Source organism: Lepidochelys kempii, chromosome 11, assembly GCF_965140285.1.
Source record: "Lepidochelys kempii isolate rLepKem1 chromosome 11, rLepKem1.hap1, whole genome shotgun sequence".
In the NCBI taxonomy this organism is placed as follows: Eukaryota; Metazoa; Chordata; order Testudines; family Cheloniidae; genus Lepidochelys; species Lepidochelys kempii.
The window spans coordinates 79,909,599-79,935,322 of NC_136390.1; the positions used below are offsets into that span (position 1 = coordinate 79,909,599).

The 25,724-nt window shown below is 55.0% G+C and overlaps 2 protein-coding genes across 5 annotated transcripts in view; one reads left to right on the forward strand and one right to left on the reverse strand.

Moving 5' to 3' along the window:
- KMO (kynurenine 3-monooxygenase) overlaps positions 1-9,344 on the forward strand; it is a 45,946-nt gene extending 36,602 nt beyond the window's left edge. For 2 of the 3 annotated variants that reach the window (XM_073306961.2, XM_073306962.2), the window contains 5 exons: positions 283-340; positions 2,304-2,386; positions 4,562-4,663; positions 4,758-4,817; positions 7,605-9,344. In XM_073306961.2, the coding sequence (XP_073163062.2) occupies positions 283-340; positions 2,304-2,386; positions 4,562-4,663; positions 4,758-4,817; positions 7,605-7,775 (474 nt within the window). In that variant the 3' untranslated portion in view covers positions 7,776-9,344. The other variant, XM_073306963.2, reaches the window with a different exon arrangement.
- A 3,335-nt stretch (positions 9,345-12,679) lies between these two features.
- Positions 12,680-25,724, reverse strand: part of ITGB2 (integrin subunit beta 2) — a 51,032-nt gene continuing 37,987 nt past the window's right edge. For both annotated transcript variants that reach the window (XM_073306964.2, XM_073306965.2), the window contains 7 exons: positions 21,717-21,857; positions 19,914-20,098; positions 18,360-18,604; positions 16,698-16,917; positions 15,690-15,892; positions 14,707-14,873; positions 12,680-13,767 (listed from right to left, as the gene is read on the reverse strand). In XM_073306964.2, the coding sequence (XP_073163065.1) occupies positions 13,702-13,767; positions 14,707-14,873; positions 15,690-15,892; positions 16,698-16,917; positions 18,360-18,604; positions 19,914-20,098; positions 21,717-21,857 (1,227 nt within the window). In that variant the 3' untranslated portion in view covers positions 12,680-13,701. The remainder of the gene's footprint in view (positions 13,768-14,706; positions 14,874-15,689; positions 15,893-16,697; positions 16,918-18,359; positions 18,605-19,913; positions 20,099-21,716; positions 21,858-25,724) is intronic.

Sequence of the window (25,724 nt, forward strand, 5' to 3'; positions counted from 1 at the left end):
CAGGCCTGGGCTCCGGCCCAAGCCCACATGTCTACACTGCTATTTTTAACCCTGCAGCGGAAGCCCCGTGAGCCTAAGTCAGTAGACCAGGCTCTGAGACTCGCTGCCGTGTTTTGATTTTTTTGCTCTGTAGACATACCCTGAGCAGCCACTAACCCTGTTTAGACAGGGCAGCTGGTCTAGCCCAGGCCAGTGTTTCTCCCTGCCCCCTGCGTGTCAACCCCAGCTTAGGAGCAATAAGGCTTTTGCTGCCAGCTATTTTCCCTTTATTGTGTCTTCCAGGGATTTGAAGACTGCCTGGTCTTCGATGAGTTAATGGACCAGTTCCACAATGATCTCAGTGAGTAAATCCCTGGGCATGGAAAACAGACCTGGGTGGGAACTCTGGGCAGTTTCATCTGACATCAGTCACCAAATGGGTGCTCCCAGAGATGGCCCCTGACCTACCCAGGAGATCAAGGGGGACGCTTATTGTGAGGGACAGTCAGGAATTAAACATTTGGCCAGGAGTCTCCCATGGTATCTGATTATCCCCAGGAAGGGGCAGTCCTAGGGACCACAAGGGTCACCTCATCTAACCCCATCTAGTCGAGTCCTGGCCACTGTCTGCTCATGAGCTTCAGCACCAGGGGTTTGGAAAGCATTCTGGGTTTGTTGCATTATACTCTCACTCCCTTTGCCCGTTCACCCACGCTGTGGGTCTCTCTGTGCTGAGAACGGCGGTGGGATAGATCTGCGCCTTACAGTGATCCCTGGGTGAATTTCTACCTCCCCACAGGCTGAGCGGGTCTCCACCCCACGGCTAGGGGTGGGCGTTCGGGAGAGTGGGGAACCCCCACCACACTGAGAATCTCACACAACAAGAAGGAAAAGAACCAAGGGCACTCAGATACTACCCAGTCATTTCTGTTTCCACTTCCGTCTCTCAACATGCCTTGGCCTCCACAGGCTTCCAGAGGAGTGATCCTAGTGCAGGAACTAGGAACACAGGGCAGATCATGAGCCCGTGTCACAGGGATCTTGGAGTCATCATGGATAGATCTCTGAAAACAACCGCTCAATGTGCCATGACAGGCAAAAAAGCCTACAGAATGTGAGGCTCCATTAGGAAAGGGATAGATAATAAGACAGAAAATATCATAGAAATCCATGGTACACCCACATCTTGAATACTGCATGTAGTTCTAGTCGCCCCATCTCAAAAATGATATCTTGGAATTGGAAAAGTTACAGAGAAGGGCAACAAAAATGATTAGGGGGATGGAACAGCTTCCACATGAGGAGACATTGAAAAGACTATGTGGAACTCCTTGCCAGAGGATGTTGTGAAGGCCAAGACTATAACAGGGGTTCAAAAAATAATTAGATAGGTTCATGGAGGATAGGTCCAATGGCTACTAGCTGGAATGGGCAGGGATGGTGTCCCTAGCCTCTGTTTGCCAGAAGCTGGGAATGGGAGATAGGGGATGGATCACTTGACGAGAACCTGTTCTTTTCATTCCCTCTAAAGCACCTGGTATTGGCCACTGTCAGAATACAGGATACTGGGCTAGATGGACCTTTGGTCTGATCCATTATGGCCATTCTGATGTTCCTCTGTTGCCTGAATGGCACATGGCACTAGATGTGCCAAAGCCCACCCCGCTTCAGCCTTCCCCAGGCACCTCTCCCCTCACTCCTATCGCCTCTTCCCCTTGCCCCGGTGGGCTGACAGCAGCATGCCTTCCTTGAAGCCACTCTGCATTGCCTGCGACACCGACATGCCCCGTATCCCCTGTGCTCATGCGTAGCTCGTTGGATGGTGCAGGAAGCAAGTCAAGTGAGGCAGGACAAGAAGACAGGCTGGGGGATGGGGAGACAGGGCCAGACAAGACTCATTTCAGAGAGAAGAGCTTGGTGCCAGCCCTGGGACCCAGCAGCCAGAAACCCTCCCTACCACCAGCACAGCACCACAGCAGCTCCCCGTTAGCCTTTGGGAACTGCACGGTGCTCGCAACTGGGGATGAGCCAGTGCCCACAGGGCTCACGGAGCGGACAGTCTGCAGAGGCTGGAGCTCATCCAGCTGTTGGGCTGCAGTCCCAGAAGCTACCCTCCTTTGGCTGGCGTTCGGTCTAGCCACCTCCTGAGAGGCAGGCTCAGTCGAGTGACGGGCAGTCGTGCCGTGTGCCCTGGGGAGAATTGCATGCACCATGGAATGCCCCACTCCCTGGCTTGGAGGAGCTGGGAGAGGGACCAGGACAGAAGGCAGAGCCAGGGAGCAGACTGCAGCCTAACTAGTATGGAACTGCTCCCTCTTCCCCAGGTGCCTGCCTGCCCAAGTTCTCCCAGCTGCGAGTGCCCGACGACCATGCCATTTCCGATCTAGCCATGTACAACTACATAGAGGTAAGACAGCCGAGCAGGGCGTGCAGACGCTCTACGCGTGGCACGGATCTTCCCCTGCCGCGGGGGCGCCTGCGAGCGCTAGATGCCAGTGAGCAGTCCTGGGCTCAGGCAAAGCCCTGCGGGGGAGAAGAGGAGCTGTTTTAGGAAGCTGGCCAGTTCTGCTGAAATGTGGGTGCGCACGCACCCAGGCAGGGCCGGATTGACACCTTACACGCCCCTAGGCACAGCATCATCAGCGCCTCCCCTCCCCCCCCCCCCGCCGACAGCCGACCTTGTGTTTTCTGTAAACTTCTGTAAACTTTCAACTCACTTTTAACTCTTAGGCGTCCCTAGAACGCCGGTGCTCCTAGGCCTGTGCCTAATTGGAAATCTGGCCCCGTGCACATGCTGTTTTAAGTGGCAGGTCTGCTGTGCCCTTAGTGTAGTCAGAGAGATGTCTCGTGTCTGTATTTTGTTGCAGTTATATGGTTCTGATAAGAGCAGCCTTTCCCCAGCTGTGCAGGAAGGGGCTGGTAGGGGCGCAGGGGTTGGGGGGGCAGATTTCCAGAGCGCTGAGATGCTTTGGGTCATGCCCAGAACTCGAAGCTTGGCTACAGACAGCAGCCATCCCTTCCTCTCTCCAGAACTGCGTATTACCAGATCAGGAGGGCAAATCCCTCCTCCCCCACCCCCCACTGCGAGGGCCTGAGGGCAGGATCGGAGAGGCAGGGGTGTGATCAGTTACTCTCCAGCACCCACACACACAAATTGGAGTTACTCCCTTACACCACTTTCTGAATGTTTGGCTGTACAAGTGCCACAAATCGTCACACCTTTTGTTCCATCAGTGCCTGGCCTGTGTGGAGACCAACCCTGCTAACTAATGTAAACAGAGATGTCAAATGTGCTGCTCTGAGTTCCCGGCTCCTCCTCTCGGTCTGTCCTCTGGATTCCTGTGGCACCCAGATGTCCCACTCGAGAGGCTGATCTGGTTGGGCCCAGTGCTGTATGCACCCAGAGGGAAAGGCCCTGCTCTGAAGAGCTTGCAGGCTACGGGCTAGGCACCATGGGCATGTTCTGCCAGTCGAAGCGAAGATGTGAATTTAAAGCACTCGAGCTGTATTGGTCCAATCCCCCTCTCCCAGGGGGACCCTTTTAGTCTTGTATAGAAGGTGCTTTTTTCAGTTTAGATGATGTCTCTTTGGAAGGCGTTTAAGCTAAATAAATTAAAAAAAAAAGACGTTTTTATTCTGGCCTAAGGAGTCCTCGCTGGAAGAGGTGCAGGTGGGTTTATACTGGGGTAACTCTAATTATACTGATCTAACTGGTAAAACTTGCCTGTGTAGACAAGACAGACACAGGCTGGGAGTGGGAACAGAGGTACAGCCAGGGAAGAGGCTTGTCTGTGGCCACCCAGCTCTCCTGACTCCCATGCCAGTGCTCTGCCCACTGGGCCATGCTGCCTCTCATCTGTGCCGATTGCTGTGCATTGTTTTGGCTTCATGATTTGTCAGGCACTTCGCTCCATCCTGTATCTGTTTGTGGCAGAGCACAGAGAGACCTGGGCCTAAGAGGGCCTTTAAATTGACTCCGCTGCAAATTGCTAATACAGTGGGAGACTGGTGTCTACACTACACGGTTAGCCTGGCTTCTTCCCTGGCTTTTAGCCTTAACCCCAGCAAAACCTCTGACCTGGGTTGGGAGGTGGTTCCCACCAGCTACCGGGCCTGGCTGAGGGCAGGGGCTTAGAGCCAAGCGCTGCTTTAACTCAGGCTAGAACCCACCACTTTGCAGCGAGGACACAGGCTACATCACTCCAGTGCTGCTGGGCTCCCAGGCCTTCCCACAAGCCCCCACAGCACAGACCACGTTTTCTGCAGTTGCCAAGGCAAGACTCCTAGTGCGTCTCAGCACAAAGAATCGTGGGATATGCCCTCAGACACACACAGGCGGGTGCAGAAATGGTGAGGCCACAGTAACCCGGGTCAGGCTTTTCTGTGGGGATGCTCACGCCCAGGCTCGGCTAGCCAGGGTGCTCAGACCGAGTGCCAATCCCCTGGACAGTAGGTGGTCCTAGCCTTAGTGGTAGGAAGTGAGAGCACTGAGTGGCTGAAAAGGATGAGAGCAAGTAGCCACAGCACGAGGGGAAAGGTCCCCGCAAGCACCCCACCTTTTAAACTCCACGCCTTGTTCCAGATGCGCGCACATGTTAATTCCAAGTGGTTCATTTTCCGCAAGTACGTGGACAACTTTCTTCACCGGCTCATGCCCTCCACCGTTATCCCGTTATACACAATGGTAAGACCTGCTTTTCTGTCCCCTGCCTGCTCTCCCCACCCCAGGCTGTCTCTGGTCACCCCAAAGGACTAACAGCCTTTGCAATCTGGTGCAGGTCACGTTCACTAGAATCCGCTACCATGAGGCGCTGCAGCGCTGGAAATGGCAGAACAAGGTGAGTGGGAACTGGAGCCGATTTCCACTGACCCAGATGTCCAGAGCATCTCCTGCCCTCCCCCTTTGCCCTCCTCAGATGATAGAAGCAGGTGTGCTAGGGTCCCTGCTACTGGTAGGTACTTTTCACAGCCCCTTCTGGCTGTGCCGCACTGCTTGCCCTTGGCTCACGACACGCTGGCTGTGAATCTGCATTGCCAGAGCTGAAACTGAGTAAGTAGGGGCCAGGGGCTCAGTGCTTCCTGAGCGAGAGGCACGGTGGTGCTCCCGTCTCGGCGGGCTATTCCCCCAGGCTGCTGATTGGCCATTTCCCATAACCCTAATGCAGGGAGGTGTGCCACTCTGCACAGAGAGCCTGTGTCTTGCCCCAGGTTCCTGCAAGGAGCAGACGCTGGTTCGGCCCCATTCCAGCTCTGCTCCCTGCAGCGTCTCCCCATGGCTCAGTGTAGCACATTTGTACTGTGTGCATCATGTCCCCCGCCAGTAACTAGTGCACTAGTGGATAACAGTCTACTACTGCTGCTAACTAATGGAGGTGCTCCTTTAGCTCAGCTGGTCTGCGCTAGTGGTGTTGAAAGTCCTGGTGACAAGGGCGGGGGGGTTATACTAGCAAGTGAGGACAATTGAGTACAATGCCAAAGAGCCCTTCAGATACGGAGATTCTCATGTCTTTTTACCTGAATGGATGTTCAGCCAGAACAGCTGAGTGGGTGGGGTGAGGGACGGACAGTGCGAAAGCCCTGGGGAGGTGGCATGCTTCAGCTCTCCACACCATTGATTTGTGCATGGTGGCTCTTCCTCTTGCTGGGAAAGAGCAAATGACAGGCTGGAAACTTCCATCTGGTATGACTCCCTGGGTGTCCTCTTGGTGCTATGGTAGCTGTGGGTTTAAGCCCCACGTGCCAGCATGAATACAGGCCTTTAGCATGCAGCCTTTTCAGCCCAGTCCCCCTTGTCTGACTTTATCATAAGCATGCCCCCGAAGACGCCTGTCCAGCCGGCACACCTCCTCCAGCACACAGGGTGCTTTTGCCTTGCTTGGGAATCGGATGTCTTGGCCTGAACTTAGGCCAGTCATATGGGCGGTGGGTAGGGGAGGCTGTGCCTCCCCAAACTGCCCGGCCTGGCCCTGCCCACACTCTGCCCCCAGGGCCCTGCTTCGGCGCTCCGGGGGGGGGGGGGGGCGGCCTGTGGGCACTAGCCAGCCTAGGGCAGGGGCTGGCGGCCGCAGTGGGGGGTGCTCTGGGTTCCGGGTGCATGGAAGGGGCAGGGCCCCAGGTGGAAGGGGCAGGACTGGGGCTTAGCCTCCCGCAACCAGTGCCGCCCATGGCCAGTCATTGGGCCGAGCGTAGGTGGCCTGTCTGACAAAATCCTTTCCGGCTAGTTACTCAGAGTGACCGGCGTGGCTAGCATCTGCCAGCCCTGGAGAATACCTGTGACAGGGGGCTCCGCTCACCGCCAGGATGGCACCTCCTCCTGGCCACTCTGTGGAACAGCTGGCCGGGTCAACGCCCCTTCCTGCGGTTGCAGGCCATCGCTCTGTCTCTCTCTGCCAGCATGCAGCCCGCTCTTGCTCCACAAGCTGCTGCTGCCTCTCTGTGACTCAGCCTCCGGCCAGCTCCCCATACGCGTTGTTCCCTTCCAGGGCACCAGAGCCTCACTCCCGAGCAGCCTCAGGCCGTCTCCCCGTTCACTGCCCCCTGGGGCCACACCTCAGTTCCTGGCCAGGAACCTGGGCCTGCCCTCTGCTCCGGGTTCTGGCTCAGGGACCCTCTAGCCAGCAGCCAAGGTCTGGTCCCTCTGGGACCTCACGGCCTTTCCCTGAGCCCTCTTCTACCATCTGGCACCCGCCCGCCCCCCCACTCCCTCCTCCCGGGGAGCAACTGCCTGTCTCCACAGCCTCCAGACCCTCCTCCTTCTCCCAGGCGTGACTGCGGCCTTTCCCAGCTGCCCCCTCTGCTATCACCTTCCTGCCTTTCCAAACCCAGCCCACCCTCAGCCGGAGGGGCAGGAGGTGATTCCCCCCAGCTGATTCCCCCCAGCTGTGGCCTGTTGGGTTAATTAGCCCCCTTCTCAACCTGCCTTAGCCCTTCCAGGGCCAGTGTGGGGTGAGTGCCCCATCTCAAAACCCCACAGGAGCTTCCGAGAGCAGCAAGCCCTTCCTGTATCAGTGTGTCCCCGCTGGGGAGGAAGGAAGGTGTGACTTTGCTCACGTTATCCTAGGTGAGGGAAGCCCTGGTGAAGACAAGGTGGTGTGTGGTTTTCACAGGATTTAGCGGGTTGAGGCAAACCCTAACCTTCCCCAGCTTGACTTAACCATGAGGAGCTCAGGGTTTCCTTCAACCTGCTAACAGGTGAACACCACAAACTGCCCTGTCCCGACTAGGACTTTCCGTCCTGTCAGCTAACCTGAGCGAAGGACGCCCCTTTTTCGGAGTGAAGACAAGTCCCCTGAGATGTCGCCACTGGCAGCTGTGTGGCTGGAGATGCTGCTCTTGACCAGAGGAGCGGCCTGCAATGCCCTGTGCTGATGCTTAGCCAGCCAGGCTTGACTTCCCTCCTCTCAGCAAACTCCTTTTCCTGATCACACGGGGGCTTCTGGCCTGGGCTTAGCAGTCGAGCCTTCCTCTGGAGTGCCCCAGTCTGTGGGAAAGGCTCCATGCTGGGGGAGGTGTAATCCCTGTCCGAGGGCAGGGGCGAGAAGGGAGTGTTATAAAGTGGTGTGTTCTCTCTGCTCGGGTCAAAACAAACCTTCTGAGCCAGGCTGAATTTCTCCTTACACTTGCAGGTGATTAATAAAGGACTCTTCATAATTGGGGCAGCAGCAGGCCTGGGTGGCAGCTACCTGCTCATAAAGTGGGCATCCCGTAAGTCTGACTCCTGCACAGAAAAGCTGTGGAGCTGGATACTTCGTCTCAAGGAAACTGGAAGTCTCCCACCGGGAACACGACTGGCATAAATGCCAGGGGAGCGGTGGAGGGGACACCTGGCAAAGGCCTAGGCTGTAAACTCAGAGAGGTGACTAGTGGGAGGGACACAAAGGGGGCACCAGCTAAAGGGGAGCATGTAACCTCCCCAAATGACTCCCACAAGTGACTCGTCCCTGCTCCCCACGTGATCCCCCCATGTGACTTGTCCCCGCCTTACCCCCAGCCCGGGGGCCCTGCACTCTCCCCATCTCCTCCCATCCCACGTTACCTGGCAGGGAGGGGGGGCTCTGCTCCAGTCCCCCTGGCATGTGTGGAGCCACTAACGCACTCTCCCAGGGGCAGCCTCCGGCCACGCTGCCTGCCGGGGACACTGCCCGTGGGGCGGCACACAGCGGCTGCTCTCTATGGGCTGTCCCACACCAGGCAGCGTGGCTGGAGGCTGCCCGGGAGAGAGCAGCCGCTGTGTGCCATATCAGGCAGCGTGGCTGAAAGAGGAGAGGCTCTGGCCCTGCCTCTTCCCTTCCAGCTCTGGCCCTGCCCCTTCATCTCCCCGGCTGCCAGCCTTGCCCCCCTCCCCAGAGTTTTGGGGAGGGTCATGTGACCCTTCTCCTCCCCCCCCCCACGAGTCGCCATAGGCAGTGCAGAGTGCTTTGAGATCCTTCCAAGGCGCCACACATTGGTACTTGTCTGATGAGAGCTGCCTTGCTGCTTTGAAATGCCGCTGCACCTCACAACCTGCATCCCTGCTTCCTAGCCACTCGCTAGCCCAGTGCTCCCCTCCTGGGCCTGAACACTGCCGCTGGGTTGGCCTCTGGGGAGTTGCTTGTCACCCACCAGCCTGCTGATTTCGGGCTAAAACCGAGATTTCGCCAGGGGTCCCCGTTGGCTGCGTTTGTAACCACGAAGCGGGAGCCATGCTTGTTATTTTGAAGCTGAAAACGCTGGTCGACAAGTGTGGACAGTTCCACAGCATCTGTGCCTGGAGCAAATGGACCGAGCATCAGGAAGTCCCTGTCTGGCAGGATGTTCCCGAATGAACCTCATCAGACTCGGACTTCAGTACAGTCACGCTCACTGCAAGCCATGTGTCTCCACGGGGAGGCTGCTGGCCACTCGGGATGGGACCAAACTCCCATTAGGACTTTCTGCAGAGAAAGCTACTCCATGGTTTTCAAACTGGTGCTTACCGGGTCTCCTGGTAAGATTGAAAGGCGGTCTGCAGGCAGTCAGCTCCCTGATCAGAGATCACTGTCGCTGAAACAGGTCAGTTCTGGTTCCATCTGGAAAGTTTTCCTGCTATTGAGTTTGTTCAGGACTCAAGGATTTCCCTGCAACCCCATCCCTCTGTTTGGAAGGAGGAGCACTAGGATACACCCACCTAGGGTTATCCGTGATTCAGCAAGAGCCTTGGGCATGTGGCTAACTCTAGGCAAAGTGGAGAGTCCCACTGAGTTCAGTGGGATTACTCGTGTGCCTAAAGTCAGACACTGGATGAAATGAGGCCTAAGCACTCATGTAACACATGGGATTTTTAATCCGTGAACTCCTGTTATTTTGTCATCCTTGTCTACCCAAATAAAAGCTGTTTGAAACCAAAAGATGGACCTTTGTGATTCAGACATATTTTGCCACTGGGTGCTTCTTCAGCTAGCCAGTGCTCAGCACTGCCTGGGCTGTTTGCGGGGTCTCCTAGTCACTGGCACAACCTGGCTGGTTGTTGTTCACAGAAACGTGGGTGCTTTGCACTGGTTTTGGACTCAGGCACAGCGATCGCTCCCTGGGATTGTCATTTGGTGCCACAGTGCTAGCTACTAGCTTTTGTACCTCACTGCTATGAATGTCCAGGCCTGGGAGAGTAAAATGCAAAACCGGGATTAGTACCGGCAACCCCACCCCGAGACTGCACCCTCTTAGTGCCCGCTGTGGGCCTGAGAGTGGGAGCAGAAGGACTGAGTGTGAGATCTCAGGCTGCGAGTTTGCAAACTCAAACAGCTTCCTTCTTTCAAAATTGAAAACTTTTTTTTTTTGAAAAAGAAACAACTTGTCAGTAGAAAATTCCAGGGATGTGCTGGAAAAGCACGGCCCCATTTCAGCCCCTGCCCAGCAGAAAAGGCGGATGGGAGTGGTGGTGGAGATAAATGGCCAGGCACTGCTTTGCGAGTAGCTCTCCTGAGAGACAGCACTGAGCTTAGTCTGGTTGGTTTGTTTCTCTGGGCTCATGATCTCTGTGGCAAGGGGTATGGGTCGCTCAGTGCCCCCTACTGGAGCCCCACGCGATTATATACCCTGCTTCCCGGTGCTGCGCTTGGGTGTTTGCTCCAAGCCAGACTGTAGGGAGGGGCTTGGGGTCTTGTGAGTTTGATCCTAGCAAGGGGCAGCTGCGCCTAGGGAGAGGTGGGGCCAGTTTCTGGGAGCAGAAAGGGGCGGCTGCTTTGTGCATATGTGCTCAGAGCTGTTTCTAGGGCTTTGGTGCTAAAGGCCCCAGTTCAGCAAAGCACAGCTGTTACGATGTCATGGGCCGTGGCCACGTATTTAAACTTACACCTCATTGTACTGGGGCCTGAAGGTCTAAGCCGTGTGTGGCCTGAGCCTGGGATGGGTTTCCCCGTGTGGGTTTTGGCTGCAGCCCCAGAGAGGGCGTCTGGCTGCACCTCGGCATCACGGGCGCTTTCGTGGCCCGCTCACTCCCTAACGGGGGCGTTTGGGGCTCTGCAGCAGCCACCTCAGCTCTCCTGGGAGTCTGACGTCCCAGCGCAGGGGGCAGGCTCCCGTCCCTAAGTCCACATTAACTCACGAGCTGCGCGTCTACAGCTTTGTGCACGTCACCGACCTGTTCTGCCCCCGGGAGGGGTCTGGGGGGGGCCCAGAGATTCCTGCGGCGGGGGGGGGGGACACGCGCGCAGGGCAGCAAAGCGGTAATAACTGAGGCTCCCCCAGCTCCGCTATGCTGGGCATGCCATCCGTCAGCCTTCAAACGAGGGTGGTCCCGCACCCGGAGCCTGGCTCCAAGCACCTGCTGGCTTCAGGCTGTGGGCAGCCCGGCTTTGCCACAACCCCCCACTGCCCACAGTCAGTCCCATGGGCCTCAAGCCTGCTGCCCGGGGCTTGCCACCCCCACTGACAGTGCGAGCCCAGATCGCGTGACCGTCCAGGGTGCAATGTGTTGCCGGGGGCATCGTGAGCGTCACAGCTCGAGAGCCAAAGTCAGGGGGCGGCATTCGGCAGAGCCCCTTGGCCCTGGCTGCACCTGCTTGACCGCTGTGTGCGGGAGCTGACTGGAGTCCGCACAGGCTGGAGCGGAGCAGGAGGAGGAAGGTCCAGTAACCCCCGCGCTGCTTTTCCTGCCGCCACAAGCCGCTCCAGCACATGGGCAGACGCGGGTCGGGGGGTGGGGAAGCAGGCCTAAGGGGGGTCTAGCTCAGTAAGGGGAGGGACAAGGGAAGCCCACGTCACCTCTGGCCAGGTGTACCCGTATCCAGAAGAGCTACGTGAAGTGACCTGGGGTGGGCTCACCTGGCTCGCTCCCTCGAGGGGCTGGCGGCAGCCAGCAGACGCCATCACGCACTGCAGGCCAGCTGCCGGGTTTGATGTATTTTTATTAATAGACCAGGGTGGGGACGTGACATGTCACTACAGGCAACTTGTTCTCACACATAAAGCAAGTTCTAGAAAGGGGGGGTTGGGGGGAAGGAACTACAGCCCGCGGGCCACCTCCGGCCCGTCAGACCATTTAATCTGGCCCGCAGCTCCCAGGAACGGGACTGGCGTGAGGCACTAGCAAAGCAAGCACGTGCTGGGGGCAGCATGTTTCCAGGGGCGGCGTTCCGGCCACGCTTTTCTTTCGGGGCAGCGGCGCTCTCGGAGACGGGGCGAGGGCGCCATGCCCCCGGCCACAGCGGGAAGGGGAAGCCCCAGACCCGGGATGCTGAGCTGTCAGGGCCCAGCCGCTACCTGGGGAGGAGAGGGCGAGTCCTGCCGTCTCATCTGCGCCCTGGCTGCTGCGCTGCCTTGTGCCACCCCTTATATTGGGGGCTTCTCTGCGCGGCCGGGCGGGGGAGGGGGGAAAGCCCCCGCAGGCGCTGGGAGAAGGGGACGCCACTCCCGCCGCTTCCAGCGCCGCCTGCGAGCCCCAGCCCCACCTCAGCTCGGGGGCGGCAAAAAACCTAGAGCCGGCCCTGCCCAGGAAGCAGCCGGCCTGACCCCCCCTCCGGCTCCTGAGGAATTTGTGGAGGCACGGCCAGGCGGCTCTGCACCCTGCCCCGTCCACCGCAGCTCCCTCTGGCTGTGGTTCCTGGCCAATGGGCACTGCAGGGGTGGCCCCTGCAGACGGGGCATGGTGCAGAGCCGCCTGGCCGTGCCTCGGAGCCGAAGGGGCGACATGCTCCCAGGAGCTGCTTCTGGTACATGCTGCCTGGAGCCTGTATCCCTGACCCCCCCCCCCCCGCCCCAATCCCCTGCCCCAGCCCTGATCCCCCTCTGAACCCCTCAGTCCCAGCCCAGAGCCCCCCCTACACCCCAAACCCCTCATCCCCAGCCCCACCTCAGAGCCTGCACTCCCAGCCAGTGGTTTCACCCCCCCATACCACAACCCCCTTCCCCAGCCCTGATCCCCCTCCTGCCCTCCAAACCCCTCAAACCCAGCCCAGAGCCCCCTTTTGTACCCCAAGCCCTGCACCCCCAGCCAGAGCCCTCACCCCTCGTACCCCAACAACCTGCCCCATCCCTGATCCCCCTCTCGCCCTCTGAATCTATTGGTCCCAGCCTGCAGCCCCCTCCTGCACCCCAAACCCCTCATCCCCAGAGCCCACACCCCCAGCCAGAGCCCTCACCCCCTCCTGCAACCCTACCCCCAATTTCATTAGCATTCATGGCTTGCCAAACAATTTCTATACCCCAATGTGGCCCTCAGGCCAAAAAGCCCCCCCCCCCCCCCCGTTCTAGAGTCATACAGACTTTTAGAGGCATGACCCTCTGAAGCAAGAATTAGTCATTCAATGCACCACGTCCAGCTAGCTCCGAGAAAGCCCCAGGATGCGCCTGTCGCTTTCTCCTGGGCTGCGTGTGTCCGACTGGCGCGCTGTCAAGGGGAGGAGACGCCTTGTGAGGGGGGATGAAGTGAGCGTGGAAATCTGACTGCTGCTTCTGAACAGTTGTTTCCTTGCCACTAACCCATCACGGAGAAGGCTCAGATCCCAAGGGTTACGGGGCAGCCAGGGCTGCAGGCCCACTCCGAAGGGTCCGAGCAAGAGGGCAATGATTTAGGAAGATGTGGGGCATGTCCCCGACGGCTCCCTCTTTCCGGCCACCAGCATCCACCCACCCCTATGGCCACCGCCCTCCTCACTGCAGGTTTACTGCTCCGGAGACCAGCACGTGGCCTGACCCCCGAATGATTTTAGCATTTTCGACAAGACCTGCAGTAGTCCCGTAGCCAAGCACAGCACAGCTGGACAGGGAATTGGAGTGACCGCAGCCTTTGAGCAGAGGGCTTTAGGCCAGAAAGAAGGTGGCCTCTGGCAGAATGCCAAGCGAAGATCAATACTGGTTGTACGTTGAAAACAAGTAACAATGCAGGCTCTGTTCAAGCTCTAACAGCAACTGGTGCCAGTGCATGGCACCTATGTGCAGTGTGAGTTAAGACAGATGGTGGGATTGTTTTCCAGGCGCCCACGCTAATGCAAACTGACAATAATCCCACCAATCAAAGCTTGCACGGCTGCCTTCTCACAGCCCTATGAACACAGCTTGCAGGAGCCACGCAGAGGGAAGAGACTGCTGGAGAAGAGACCGCACAACACTGCCCGCCGGACAAAGCCCACCCGTCACTGGCAGCGTCATGGAAGAAGGGAACAGCGTACGGCAGATCTCTGCTTGAGAATAAAATGCTGGTGCCCTTAGTTTGGTATTTCCTGGTTTAACAGTTGAGCCTTCCCAGGCTTGCAGGGTAGCTCCACGTCATTCTCCATTGAATCTGGGGTTCATGACAGTGGTGGTAGCACTCTGGAAAAGGGGATTGTCACCCTGGGAAGAAATACCAGACAGGTACGTTGTGAGTGCTGCCTGGATCGTCCAGAAACAGAGCCTCAGTTCACCCAGCTGGCTAAGGATCGGATCGAGCGAACATTACAAACTGAGGGAAGAGGGGCTGCTCACGTGTGGTCCTCCCCCAGGCACGGGGAGCTTTCTCCCCACAGCGTGGTGACAGGTGAGCCATCGCTCCTGCGCCATGAGGCGGACACGCCGCTCCAGCCCTCCAATACTCACGCTCAGGTGCAGAAGCATTGGCCCAGGTGTGAGCTTCTGGACTGTAAAGAGCCTGGCATGGCCAGGTGGCTGTCCCTCCCAGAGGGAGCAGGCAGCCAGTGGAGAGGCGATACAATTCACTTCAGCAACTTTTAACTTTTCAGGCCCCCACACCAGCCATGTGCTGATGATTTCAGGTGAGGGCTGCATGGGCATTTCCTCCTTCCTGCCATGAGACCAACCCTGGACATGAGTGGCAGCAGCAAAGTCCAATGGGAGATATCTGAGCTAGCCAGGGGCCCCCAGATAAACCTGCTTTGGGTAAGTCTCTGGGCCCCCCTATGTCTCCCGCACTGCAGAAGGGAAAGTCCACCCCATCTTGCACCCAAACCAGGAGAGCCCCTCAGCATCTCTGTCTGTTATCTCCACACCCCCAGCCTGGGGATGTAAAGGAGCCGCTGGCCCTGGTGCTGTGTTTGGGGAGGGTACAGGACACCAGCCAGGGAACCACTTGGCAGTGGCCTGTACCCAGTTATTTCCCACACCTGCACGATTGCAAGAGGGCCTGAGGCCTCCTCCCCAGAGCCAGCCGCCCCACAACTAAGAACGGACACCCGTCAGGCTGGCAGGGCTCCAACCAGCTCTGGGGATCAGGCAGGGCAGGTGGAGCAGGGCGGCTGTCTGTGGGGTACTACGGGAAAGGCAGAGCCAGCTCACCTCGTTCCACTTGGCCTTCAACTTCTCCTTCTCGAACCTGCTGTACTCCCTGCGGTCGAACACCTCCATCAACAGCCGCCACATCACCAGGAGCAGCAGCCCAATCAGGGCCACGCCCGCGATGGTGCCGCCCACGATTGCAGCGATGTTCGGGGGCTGCGGACACTCTGGGGATCAGAGAGAGCCCAGGAGTCGCCTCACGGGACCGAGCGTTCAGCCCTGCTGCCCGCAGGCAGGCTGGCGACATGGAAGGGCATCTGCCGCCTCCAGCAGTGTGTGATGAGAGCGGGCCACACACCGAGCCTGACGGGGGCCGTTCTATGGCAGCTACCGTGCGCTGTACGCCGCCAAGTCATGGCAGCAGCCACAGCACCAGGCGCCTGGCGCGGGCAGCAGGGTGCAGCCATTCAGCTGCTAGCTCGGCAGGCTGGTTGCTGTTACCCCACTGGCATTCTGGGGGCCTGTCTGCAGCACCCCGCCGGCACTGCCTGACCCGCTTTCCGGGGGCGGGGGGGAGGGCATTGTGGCTTGCGTCCGGCGAGGAGCAGGACTGGGCAGGAAAGACAGAACAGGGGAGGAAGGGAGGAGGATTCAGAACCTGGCGGGAGGAAAGGGAAGGGGCCATCAAGGCCTGTTTGCGCTCACCGAGGGACCCAGCGCTGGCTGTGGCTGGGGGCTCCTCTGTACCAGCACGAGCCATGCCCGCCTCCAGAATGTTCTCTGTCAGGGTGACAGCCTTCTTCCCCTCCCACTATGGGGGGGCGCTGCTCTGGGACGGGGGCAGGGGACTCCCCACCGGCAAGGACGGGGCGTGTTTCTCGTGGCATCGTTATTTTGAATGAAGCAAAATCCCCCATACTTTCTTTCTGTTTGAAAATTCCCCTCCTGCTGCGCCTGTAGGGGAGGCTGTAAGCTCTGGCTCTGGAGCGAAACCCGCCCCCCTTACGGAGTACAGAGACGGGTGTGGGACGAGATTCCGGTACCTTTCTTGGCATTGACTTGAAAGGAGTACTTGTCCTCCCCATCCTCCTGTCTCATAAGATAGGAAATCCAGCAATTCTCCGAGTCCTTCTCCCGGCACTGCCGGCCGCCTGTCAACAAACTGTTTTTGACGATGTTCAGACACGCGGTTGTGCAGTTCTTCTGAAACGGGCCGCTCTCAAACGCCTCGCACTCCACACAGGAGCTAGAAGACAGACACAGGAGGCGCATGTCTCGGACAATAGGCTGGCCGCAGCTCAGGGAGGGAGGGACCTGTGTGTGGGGTGGGAAGGAATATTCCCCAGCTCCGACGGGCAGTGACCTTGGGGGCTTTGCCTTCCTCTACAGCGCGGCGTGTGCGTCACTGGCCAGGATTATCCGGGTGTAACGCACGTACCCAGCAGCTGCCTCACGAACCAACACAGCCGAAGAGAGCAGTGTGAACCTGGTGTGCCTTGGCCCCCCGTTCTCTGCCGGGGGCACATTAGAGGCTCGTCTCCTGTGGGCTGTCGCACTGTGGTCGTCCGTGAGCTGCTGGGTGCAGTGTGCGGGCGCCCGGTGGTGCTGCGGGCCAGTGACATGCGGGAGTCAGACCAGACAACCCGGTGCTCCCTTCTGGCCTTACGCTTGGGACTGGTTAGCAGTGAATCAGGCACATGGGGCAGGGCGTGGCAGACTGATGGTGGGGAGGAGGGGGCTGTCTGTGACCGGGGTTCCACGGACCACAGAAGCCTCATGGGGGGCAGAGTTGCTGGGGGCACTCACGGGCCAAGGGCAGCTGGAGAGGCAGGTTCTTCTGCCTCCACCCCACACCTGTGGGGCAGAAGTGGCTGTTAGCCCAAGCTTTCCAGGCTAGAACAGAAACAGCCACCTTCGATGTGAGAAGCAACTGCCCCCGCGCTGCGCCCCTGGGCTCCCGGCACCTGCTCCGGCCAGGGGAGACGAGAGCACGGGGAGCAGCCAGGCTTCCGAACACAAGCCTGGCTCGGGCGCTTCCGCAGGTCACTTACATGTGTCGGGCGCACGGCGAAGGGCAGCCAGGGCATTCCTCACAGAACGGGGGCTGGTAGCCTGGCTTACACTGGCATGTATTGCATTGGCAGTACCCACGGCCGCTGCACACGTTTCCCTGGCTGTTCACGCAGCCGTCGGTAGACTTCTTGCACTGGCAAGCGCTGCCTTCGAAGCCAGCATTGCATTTGCACTCCCCACAGTCGCAGCGCCCTCGCTCTGGGGGGCGAGCAGAGATTTTAGAGTCAATACAGCTGCTCTGGGACAAATCCTGTAGGCAGGTGTCTGGGTGGGGCCACCGGGAGCTATGACCCTCTACAGTAACAGAAGAATCTAGGGGCTGATCATGTGAGAGATATGGATTCCTTCACCAGCCTGGCCTTTGCCAGCCTGGATTTTCATCCTCACCTGTCTCAACACTGACAGGCTCAGAACTCGTCCCTTCTTCCAAATGGGCAGGGCTTAAATTGCCAGAGTATTTCCTGGAGCCCCAGAGCTTGGGGCTTCAGCCCCGGCAGGAGGCGCCAGGGCTCAGGGCTTCAGCTCCGTGGGAAGCGCCAGGGCTCGGGGCTTCTGCCCCGCGGGATGTGCCAGGGCTTGGGACATCAGCTCGGTGGGGCGCACCGGCACCTGGGGCTTCAACTTTGTGGGTGCACTGGGGCTTGGGGCTTCAGTGTCGGGGCTCAGAGTTTCCACTCTGTGGGGAGTTGCAGAGCTTGGGGCTTCAGGCCTGTGGGCTTGAAAATATTTATCAGAGCTCTGCTCCAGGCAGCTCTGGGTGATTTTAAGCCCTGCACAAGGGGCCCTTCCTTCCTGGAATCAGAAGGCTTAACCTGCAAGCACTGATTCGCTCAGCAGGGCTCAGCCCACCTGTATCAGAGGCAGAAAACCTTCCCAAGCAGGGTCCTGCAGGACCCTAGCGTGACATGGACTTCCGGGTAGGGGCTCCACACCTCCTTCCCACCATGCAGCGGGCACATTTCTAAGGCATCTCACTTCGTGACCTGGGTAGCGTGGGCTGTATCAGCATAACTACGGGACACCCTGGAAGCATGCGGCTTCCTTCTCCAGTGGAGCACTCCAATTTAGCTAGTCCCCGCAGGGCCACAGCGGGGGTGGGAAGTTCAGAGGGAAGAGAAAGAGGCCGGACATTAGGGCTCTCTTGCTAGCTTCTCACAACACATCCCTTGTTCAAGCACACCAAGCCCTGGGTGTTTAAGGAACGGCCTCGTGGAGAACTTGTGAGGACAGTGAGGGAACATGTGGAGTGGAAAGAAGCATTTGGAGGATGTTCCCGTTGCAATATTAGCCTGCCCCAGGACACGGAGCATGCTGCCCGCACAGCCGTCGCTGCACTCCCGTCAGGCGATTGTGCTTGCAAAGCACTGGGAAATGGGCTGTCTTGCCTTTACAGCTCCATGGGATGGCGATCCAGGGCACGCGGCAGGCTAGTACGGAGGCTCCGAGTGAGACTAACCCGGCTGTTTCTCTGGGATAAGGCCCGGGTCTAACTCAGGAGTTGGTCTGCTAAGAATAATTCACTGACGTGTGAGTGCACAGCAGGGGCCCGCAGTCAGTGTCCTGGAGCAGGTAGCCATTGGAACAGTGGCCATAGGACAGGAAGGGAAGGGGCTGAGTCAGACCACGGAGCCGTCACTCACCTTCGCCGCCGCACAAGTGGCCATTATGGACCTCGCAATTCATGTTGTCGCACTCGCAGAAGGTCCCGTAGATCTGCTTGTTGGGCGTGTCGCTGGTGTGGCAGGTGCACTGCCCACACACGCAGTCCCCCAGGCCTGAGCAGATGACTGAGGCATTGTCCTTCCGACAGCTCCCTTCCAGCTCCTTGCTGGTTTTACCTTTTGTTTCGCACTCGCAGTTCTTCCCAGTGTGGCTTGGCTTGCACCTGGTGTGAGAGGAGAGGAACCCAGAAATCAGGGTCAGAGGCAGGTGGACCGGGATGGAAACCATGACCTTGGTCAGACCATCCACAGCAACACAAACAGCTTGTGCCAAGGTTCCCAGAGATGCTGAGCCCCTGAAGCCCCCTTGGTTTTCCATTGTTCATCCCTGTGACCACGGCACCCCGTATTCTTCATAGTGATATAATTATGATATGATTATGGCATAATTATGATACATTTTGTGCAAGATGGGTCATGTGAGGTGTCATTGGAAAAGTTTTATGATTTGCTGAATATGATTATCCTGTTTCTATGCATGTATCATTTTTGTATCTAAAGTTAGGAATATTGACTATGGATCTGTATTTCAATCCTGCTTACTCTGGGTGACACCCACAATTAGCCTTTCTGGTACAACAAAGAAGAAGCCAGACAGTGCTGATGGCCCATCAGCAAAGACAATGGACCCTGGAAGAACTTAACCCTCCTGTTTGAACACTCCCGTTAGCCTGTAACTAACGGATGCTATGACTCAGCAAGGTATGCAAGGGCATGTGACGAGGCCACAGGACTCTGACTCCATCTTGGGATGTCAGTGTTTTTCCACAAACTGAATTTGGGACAAAGGGTTCCCGCCATATGCTAAAGCTCTATAAGGCAGGGAGTGACATCCTCGGTTGATTTTCACTTCCTACACAAGAAGACTCCTGGAAACATCTGAGGAACAAAGACTGAAGTGGGGGAAGTGCTGGACCCAGGCTAAAGGGATTTCTCGTCTGTGTATGAAACACCTGGGGATTCCAAGCTGCAAAGCAAAGTCAGCTTGGGCCTTAAGAATCTGCCAACCTGCTTGTATCATCAGCCAGGGTGAGAATTTGCTAATTCATATCCAATCTTTCTAGTATTTTAGGCTTAGTTTGCATTTTTGTTTATTTGCTAGGTAATCGGCTTTGATCTGTTTGCTATCCCTTGACCCCTACAGGACATCCTGACAGGCAGAACTTGGCCCATTAACTGTGTCCTGTCACTGTGACATTCCCCAGTCACTGAAAATAAAACCAACCTGCTGAAAGTTCTCAAGGGAAGAAAAGAAGTGGGCACATTAGATTGACTGAAGTAAGTGTCTGTGCCTCACACTTGGTGGATTTCATGGTCCCTGTGCACAAAGACTGTCCCAGCATCACCACGAATGCCAGTACAGCCATCTGCTGGCCTGGTGCTTGGAAAGCTGCCCATTCCCAGTGATCCCCAAGCTCCTGAGGAGCCCTCGGACCCCGGGTTCTGTGGCATGATGTTACTCAGATCGTTTACCTGCACGTGCCACACACGATTGTACCATTCCCACTGCAGTCAGTGCGGCTGGGTCGCTCATCACAGTCACAGTTGCACCGGCTGACCAGTTCCACAGTGAGTGTGTCTGTGAAGCCCAGGGGCCGGATGGTAAAGAACGTTTTTTCAATGCACTCCTTTGCTGTAACTTTCACCCGGAAGGTAACCTGGAAGGAGGTGAAGGAACCAGGTTATGGGACTGTTTTCTAGGAAAGCATCATGGTCAAGGTGCTCAGGCTACCAGCCCTAACCTAAATTTGCCTCTGTCCTGAAATGTCCCCTCCAGGAGACAGGAAATTTCTGGAATCGGGTCTGTGGGGTCCCTTTACAAATCTCTCACTAGAACACAGTAGAGATGGTCAAACATTGGAACTTTCATCCTACGGGAAATGCTTCTGTTTCAACATTTGTTTTTGTCCTGAATCATGAAAAAAGTCAAAATATCAAACCCCCTCCCCCCCCTCCACAAAAATTTAGAAGTTCAAAGAAAAAAATTCCTGGTCCAGAAGGGTTGAAACACTTTGTGTCAGGTCAGTTTGACATTAAATAGTGTCCACTAAGCTGCAATGGGGTATTGCAGGTGCCCCATGCCCCCATCCTCCTCTATGGGCCCGGCTCCTGGGTTGGACTACATTTCTCATGATACACTGCTGCCATGGAATTCCCATGATGCACCATATTAAGTGGCAAGGCCACGGTGCATGGGAGGAGATGAAGTCTAGCCAGAGAATCCAGTCCCTAGGGGACAATGGAGGCATGAGGCACCCATGAAACATCTCATGTAGACACACATTAGAAATGGCCCACCTTGATTATCATACACATTGTAAGGAGAGTGATCACTTTAGATAAGCTATTACCAACAGGAGAGTGGGTTTTTTTGGGGAGGGGGAGAGGTGTTCGGGGAGGGGAGAAAACCTGGATTTGTGCTGGAAATGGTCCACCTTGATTATCATACACATTGTAAGGAGAGTGATCACTTTACATACGCTATTACCAGCAGGAGAGTGGGGTGAGGGGAGAGAAAACCTTTTGTAGTGATAATCACCCATTTTTTTGGTTTGTGTGTATAAAAATGTCTTCTGTACTTTCCACAGTATGCATCCGATGAAGTGAGCTGTAGCTCACGAAAGCTCATGCTCAAATAAATTGGTTAGTCTCTAAGGTGCCACAAGTACTCCTTTTCCTTTTACACATTAGTGTCTAACTGACCCGAAATGAAACATTTTGGTTTGATTCAACAAACTGAAATTTTTGGTTCAGGTCAATCCAACCCAAAACAAAGTATTTAGTTTTCAGTTTTCCCCAGTTGGAAACAAACAAACAAAAAAACAACTCTGTAAAATCAATGGAAACATGTTGATTTTGCAGAAGCGACATTTTCTATCAAATGAACATGTGGCTGGAGAATTCCCAGCCAGCGCTGACAGATCGCATTGTGAAGGTCCTGATGTGACAGGTAACCTCAACCCTAACTTCACCTGACCGTGGAGAGGGGGGCAGTGGATTGGGTTCTGCTATGTAAAGAACATACAGGGACTCTGCACTCAGGATCCTGTGTTCCCTTGGAGCTCTAGGACCTGAGTATTGCTCCTGATCTTTCTGCGAGAAACTAAGGTTACAGAAAGGACTGAGCCAGAGCTCTCTAGGGCGACCAGACAGCAAATGTGAAACATTGGCACAGGGGGTCGGGGTGGGGAATAGGAGCCTATATAAGAAAAAGACCCCAAAATCGGGACTGTCCCTATAAAACCAGGACATCTGGTCACCCTAGGGCTCTCCTACCTCGTCATGGATCTTGACATCACTACATTCCCCTCTCATGCCATCCATGGTGGGTTTTTTGCCATGGCAGAAAGAATCGTATGTGACTTTTAAAACGTCCGACAAGGTACCATGGTCCAGGATGACTCTGGAGGACAAGTTCTGTGAGGAAAACAAGAAAGAAAATGACACAGAAATATGTCAGCATCACAAAGAGGGGATCAAATCTGAGAACCGCCTCAGAATAAACACTCCTTGAGGATGGCTTGCCTGCATCACAGTGTATTATACCTCCTGCCGGGCGCTATTGCTTTTCCTTTGGGTGTAACTGTAATCAGTTCAATACAAGGGATGACTGAGAGGGAGGACTAGGAAGTGAGAGCTTAGCTCTGGTAAATGCGGTGGAAATGGGATTGCTAGGGTATGACTCAGGATTTGGGATGTGCAATGTATGGTTTGTTTTGGGGAAGAGTGGATCAGTCTTTCCCACCCCAGATACATCACCCCTACTCTGTGATAATGAGGCAACATAACTGGGGACTTCCGCTTGGATTCTACACTGCTCTAAGTCTTTCCAGACAGGGGAAATATGTCCATTATTCAATATGAGAGCATACAGTGGAAGGACAAGGAGGAAGATTTTGGTTCCTTCTCTGGCAATGACTCATGTTTAGTGTAATGTTTGTGCACAGCACCTGTATGTATAATATAAGTCAGATACTTGGCATGTTAGAATTCTGTTGACCAGAATTTTATGGGTTATTTGTTATGGCTCACCACTGATCACATCCGACCAGAAAATTTATATATAGGTTCTTTTCCAATTCAGACTACAGGGTCCGAGAACTCAAAGAGTTCTATATCGGGAGAGGACTCTCGGGGTGCTTGGCAAAAACACTTACACTGAGGACAATACCAAATTGATAAAAACTTTATTGAGATTAACAAAAGAATAATAAATGCTATGAAACTTATGACTACAAAACAGTAAAAGAATTCCAAAACTCCTGGTGGTAACATTTCTATCATAAGTACCTTAACTTAACATACCCACACCCTTCCCTGAGGACCCGGTAATAGGAGGTGAAGGACCAGCCTTACTCCTGGTGTGCCTGATAACACGATGGTGCTGGCTTCCCCAATAGCTAGGAATGCTGAGTAGTTATACTATACTACACAAGCTGAGCTGGTAGCGTGATAGAAGATAGAATAATAGGTAGATAAAAAGATAGTCTATAGAATATAGGAGAACACAGAAAAGAAAGAGCTAAAGACTAAAAGAGCTTTCTATGATATCCTTACATGGTATTTTATAGGATCCTGACACTGAGTAATTCAGGCCCAACCAATCTTATTTCCGTACCCTAAGAAATGTATGGGTGCCCTTATCCTATATGTTAGTGGATTATGACACTTACTCTATATTAATATATATTAATATATATTAATAAGGATTATCTCACTCCCCAGACTGCCAACCTAGGCTCTCTTGGAGACTTCCTGGTTTGTGGTGTGCCCTGCGGATACCAGCTGGTTGCAGACGCTGGATGAACCTGTTCAGTGTTTTGTATAGGTCCTCCCTTTGGTTCCCCAAAGTTCAGGGACCATTCCTATCTGTGCCAAACATTGCCAGCTTTTATGCTGACTTACTCTTAACTGATTATACTTTTAGCTATCTCGTGGATCTTACTGGATACAGGCCGTAAACTTCTTGCATTTCAACAAAACTTATTCTATGTATAATTATTAGGAAACACATATCATATACTTCAACACATCCTAAATTCATAGGGATTAATACTGATAAAATATAAGAATGAAATGGATTAATTCAGAAAGAGAAGCATATTATTTGATACGACTGGCTGGATTAGTAGGATATAATAGCTAGCAAAATAATCCTGTGGGCTACAGATCTCATACAGAAAATTAAGGATCTGTGAGTAATTAATGGTTTGCTGCAAAAACAAAGATTGCACAAAAAAATTCAGGTTTCACTAAAAAATTTGCAGGTGAAACCCATGTTAATTTCCATTGTCCCTTCCAACCTCTCAGTACTGGTTTTGAAATGTTGTATTTTGCTTCTCGTTTATCCTGAGCCAGTATTGGTTTTATTTAATACTCCTGCATAAGAGCGAGATATTAGTCTTGTTCCTGGTGCTCAGTAATGGGGTTTGCAGACCCCCCACTGAACATGGGGAGGGGGCAGGAAAGTCTCCTCTTTACAAGCAAGCAGCTTGATCTCACTCTCAAGCAGCTGCCAGAACAGCCAATCATGGAGGCAGGCACCCACAGCTGCAACCAGTAGAGAAAACAAGACCTGCTATAAAGGGCACATAACAGAGATGGAAACAGAGGTGGAAAGGCCTGAGGTAGCAAAGGGGTGACAACCCCACACCAGGTTGCCTCCAAGAAAACAGCCAGGTGACTGAAAGAGACTGGAAGCCCTAAAACTGATAAAACTCAGTTGGATGTGATAGTCCAGGAACTGATTTGATTGAGAAGCTGAAACCCCTAGGAAGACCGTACTAAGTAGTGGATGTGACACACTGTACCCCATGTTCACCACTTTTATATGGTTATGATATATTTTGTACTAAGCATGCCTTGTGCAGTATCATTTGAAAACTCATAATCAGCTGGACATTATTAGCCTGGTAAAATATGTGTGGCAACTTTGTATGTAAGGTTACGAGACTCTAATCGATAACAATGATTTTACTTTAACATGTTACAAAGTTAGAAAAGCAGGCTCAAACTAGTTTTTCAGAGACTTCACACCAGCAGGGTGCTAAAGAGTCATTACCTGCTTAATTGGAAATTCACCAGCTGTAAACAAGAAATTTACAATTCACCTGAAGGACATCTGGCAGCTCATGTATGTCATGGAACTGCCTGACCCCATGACCCAGCAAAGACTTTTCCAGTACAGAGGGTTAGATTATAAGAAGGGGGGGGAAATGCCTCAGGCCACCTCACCTCTCCACCTTATGTTACTCTGCTCAGAACATCAAGGAATACCTAGAGAACACTGAACTAAAGGGGAGTGGTCCCAGGCTGAAAGGAAATCCAGCCTGTGAATTAAGAACCGGCTGCAGTATCTGGTGTGGTGAGAATGATGTTTGCTTCAAATCTCATTTAGTTTGGTAAAGTTTAGGAATTAGACTGCAGTGTTATCTTTTGATTTCTATTGTAACCAGTTCTGACTTTTATGCCCTAATACTTATAATCACTTACAATCTAAGTTCCCTGTAAGCTGTGTGGCTGTGCAGCAGCCTTCTTATCACCAGGCAGGCACTCAGGGAACTCGCCCGGGGGCCAGGGGAGGGGTGCTCCTCTCCCGGCCTCAACGTAGCCTGGCCCCCAACCTGCTGCGGCTGGGGCAGCCCGGACTTGCCGGGGCACTCCTCCCATGGCCCCAACTCTGCCATGGCCAGGGCGCTTGGACTGCCCGGGGCACCCCTACTGTGGCCTGAACCCAGCTGGGGCAGCCCGGCCTCAACCCAGCTGCAGCCGGCATGGCCCAGCCCTGGCCTGGACCTGCCATGGTGCCCCTCCCTCGGCCTGAACCCAGTCCCATCCCAGACCTGCTTGTGCTATCCTGCGGCCCCAGCCCCGGAGCTGACCCGGTGGGGAGATGTGCCTCTTCCCCCCAGCCCACGTGTTGCTGCGGGGAGAGAGAGCTGTGGGGAGTCCTCTCTCCCCGCTGTAGTCCCAGAGTCCCTTCCTGCACCCCAAACCCCTCATCCCCAGCCCCACCTCATAGACCGCAACCCAGCCAGAGCCCTCACCCCCTGCACCCCAAACCTCTGCCCCAGCCCTGAGCCCCCTCCCACACTCCAAACCCCTTGGCCCCACCCCCACCACATGAATTTAGTTATGTGCACCAATATGAAGGTGATGTGTCACACCTCGCCTCCATATTGGTGCACATAACAAAATTCATTCCATACATGGGTGGGAAAAATTAGAGGGATCACTGCTTACAGTCTATCTCTTTCTAGTTAATAAACTTGTTTCATTGTTTTG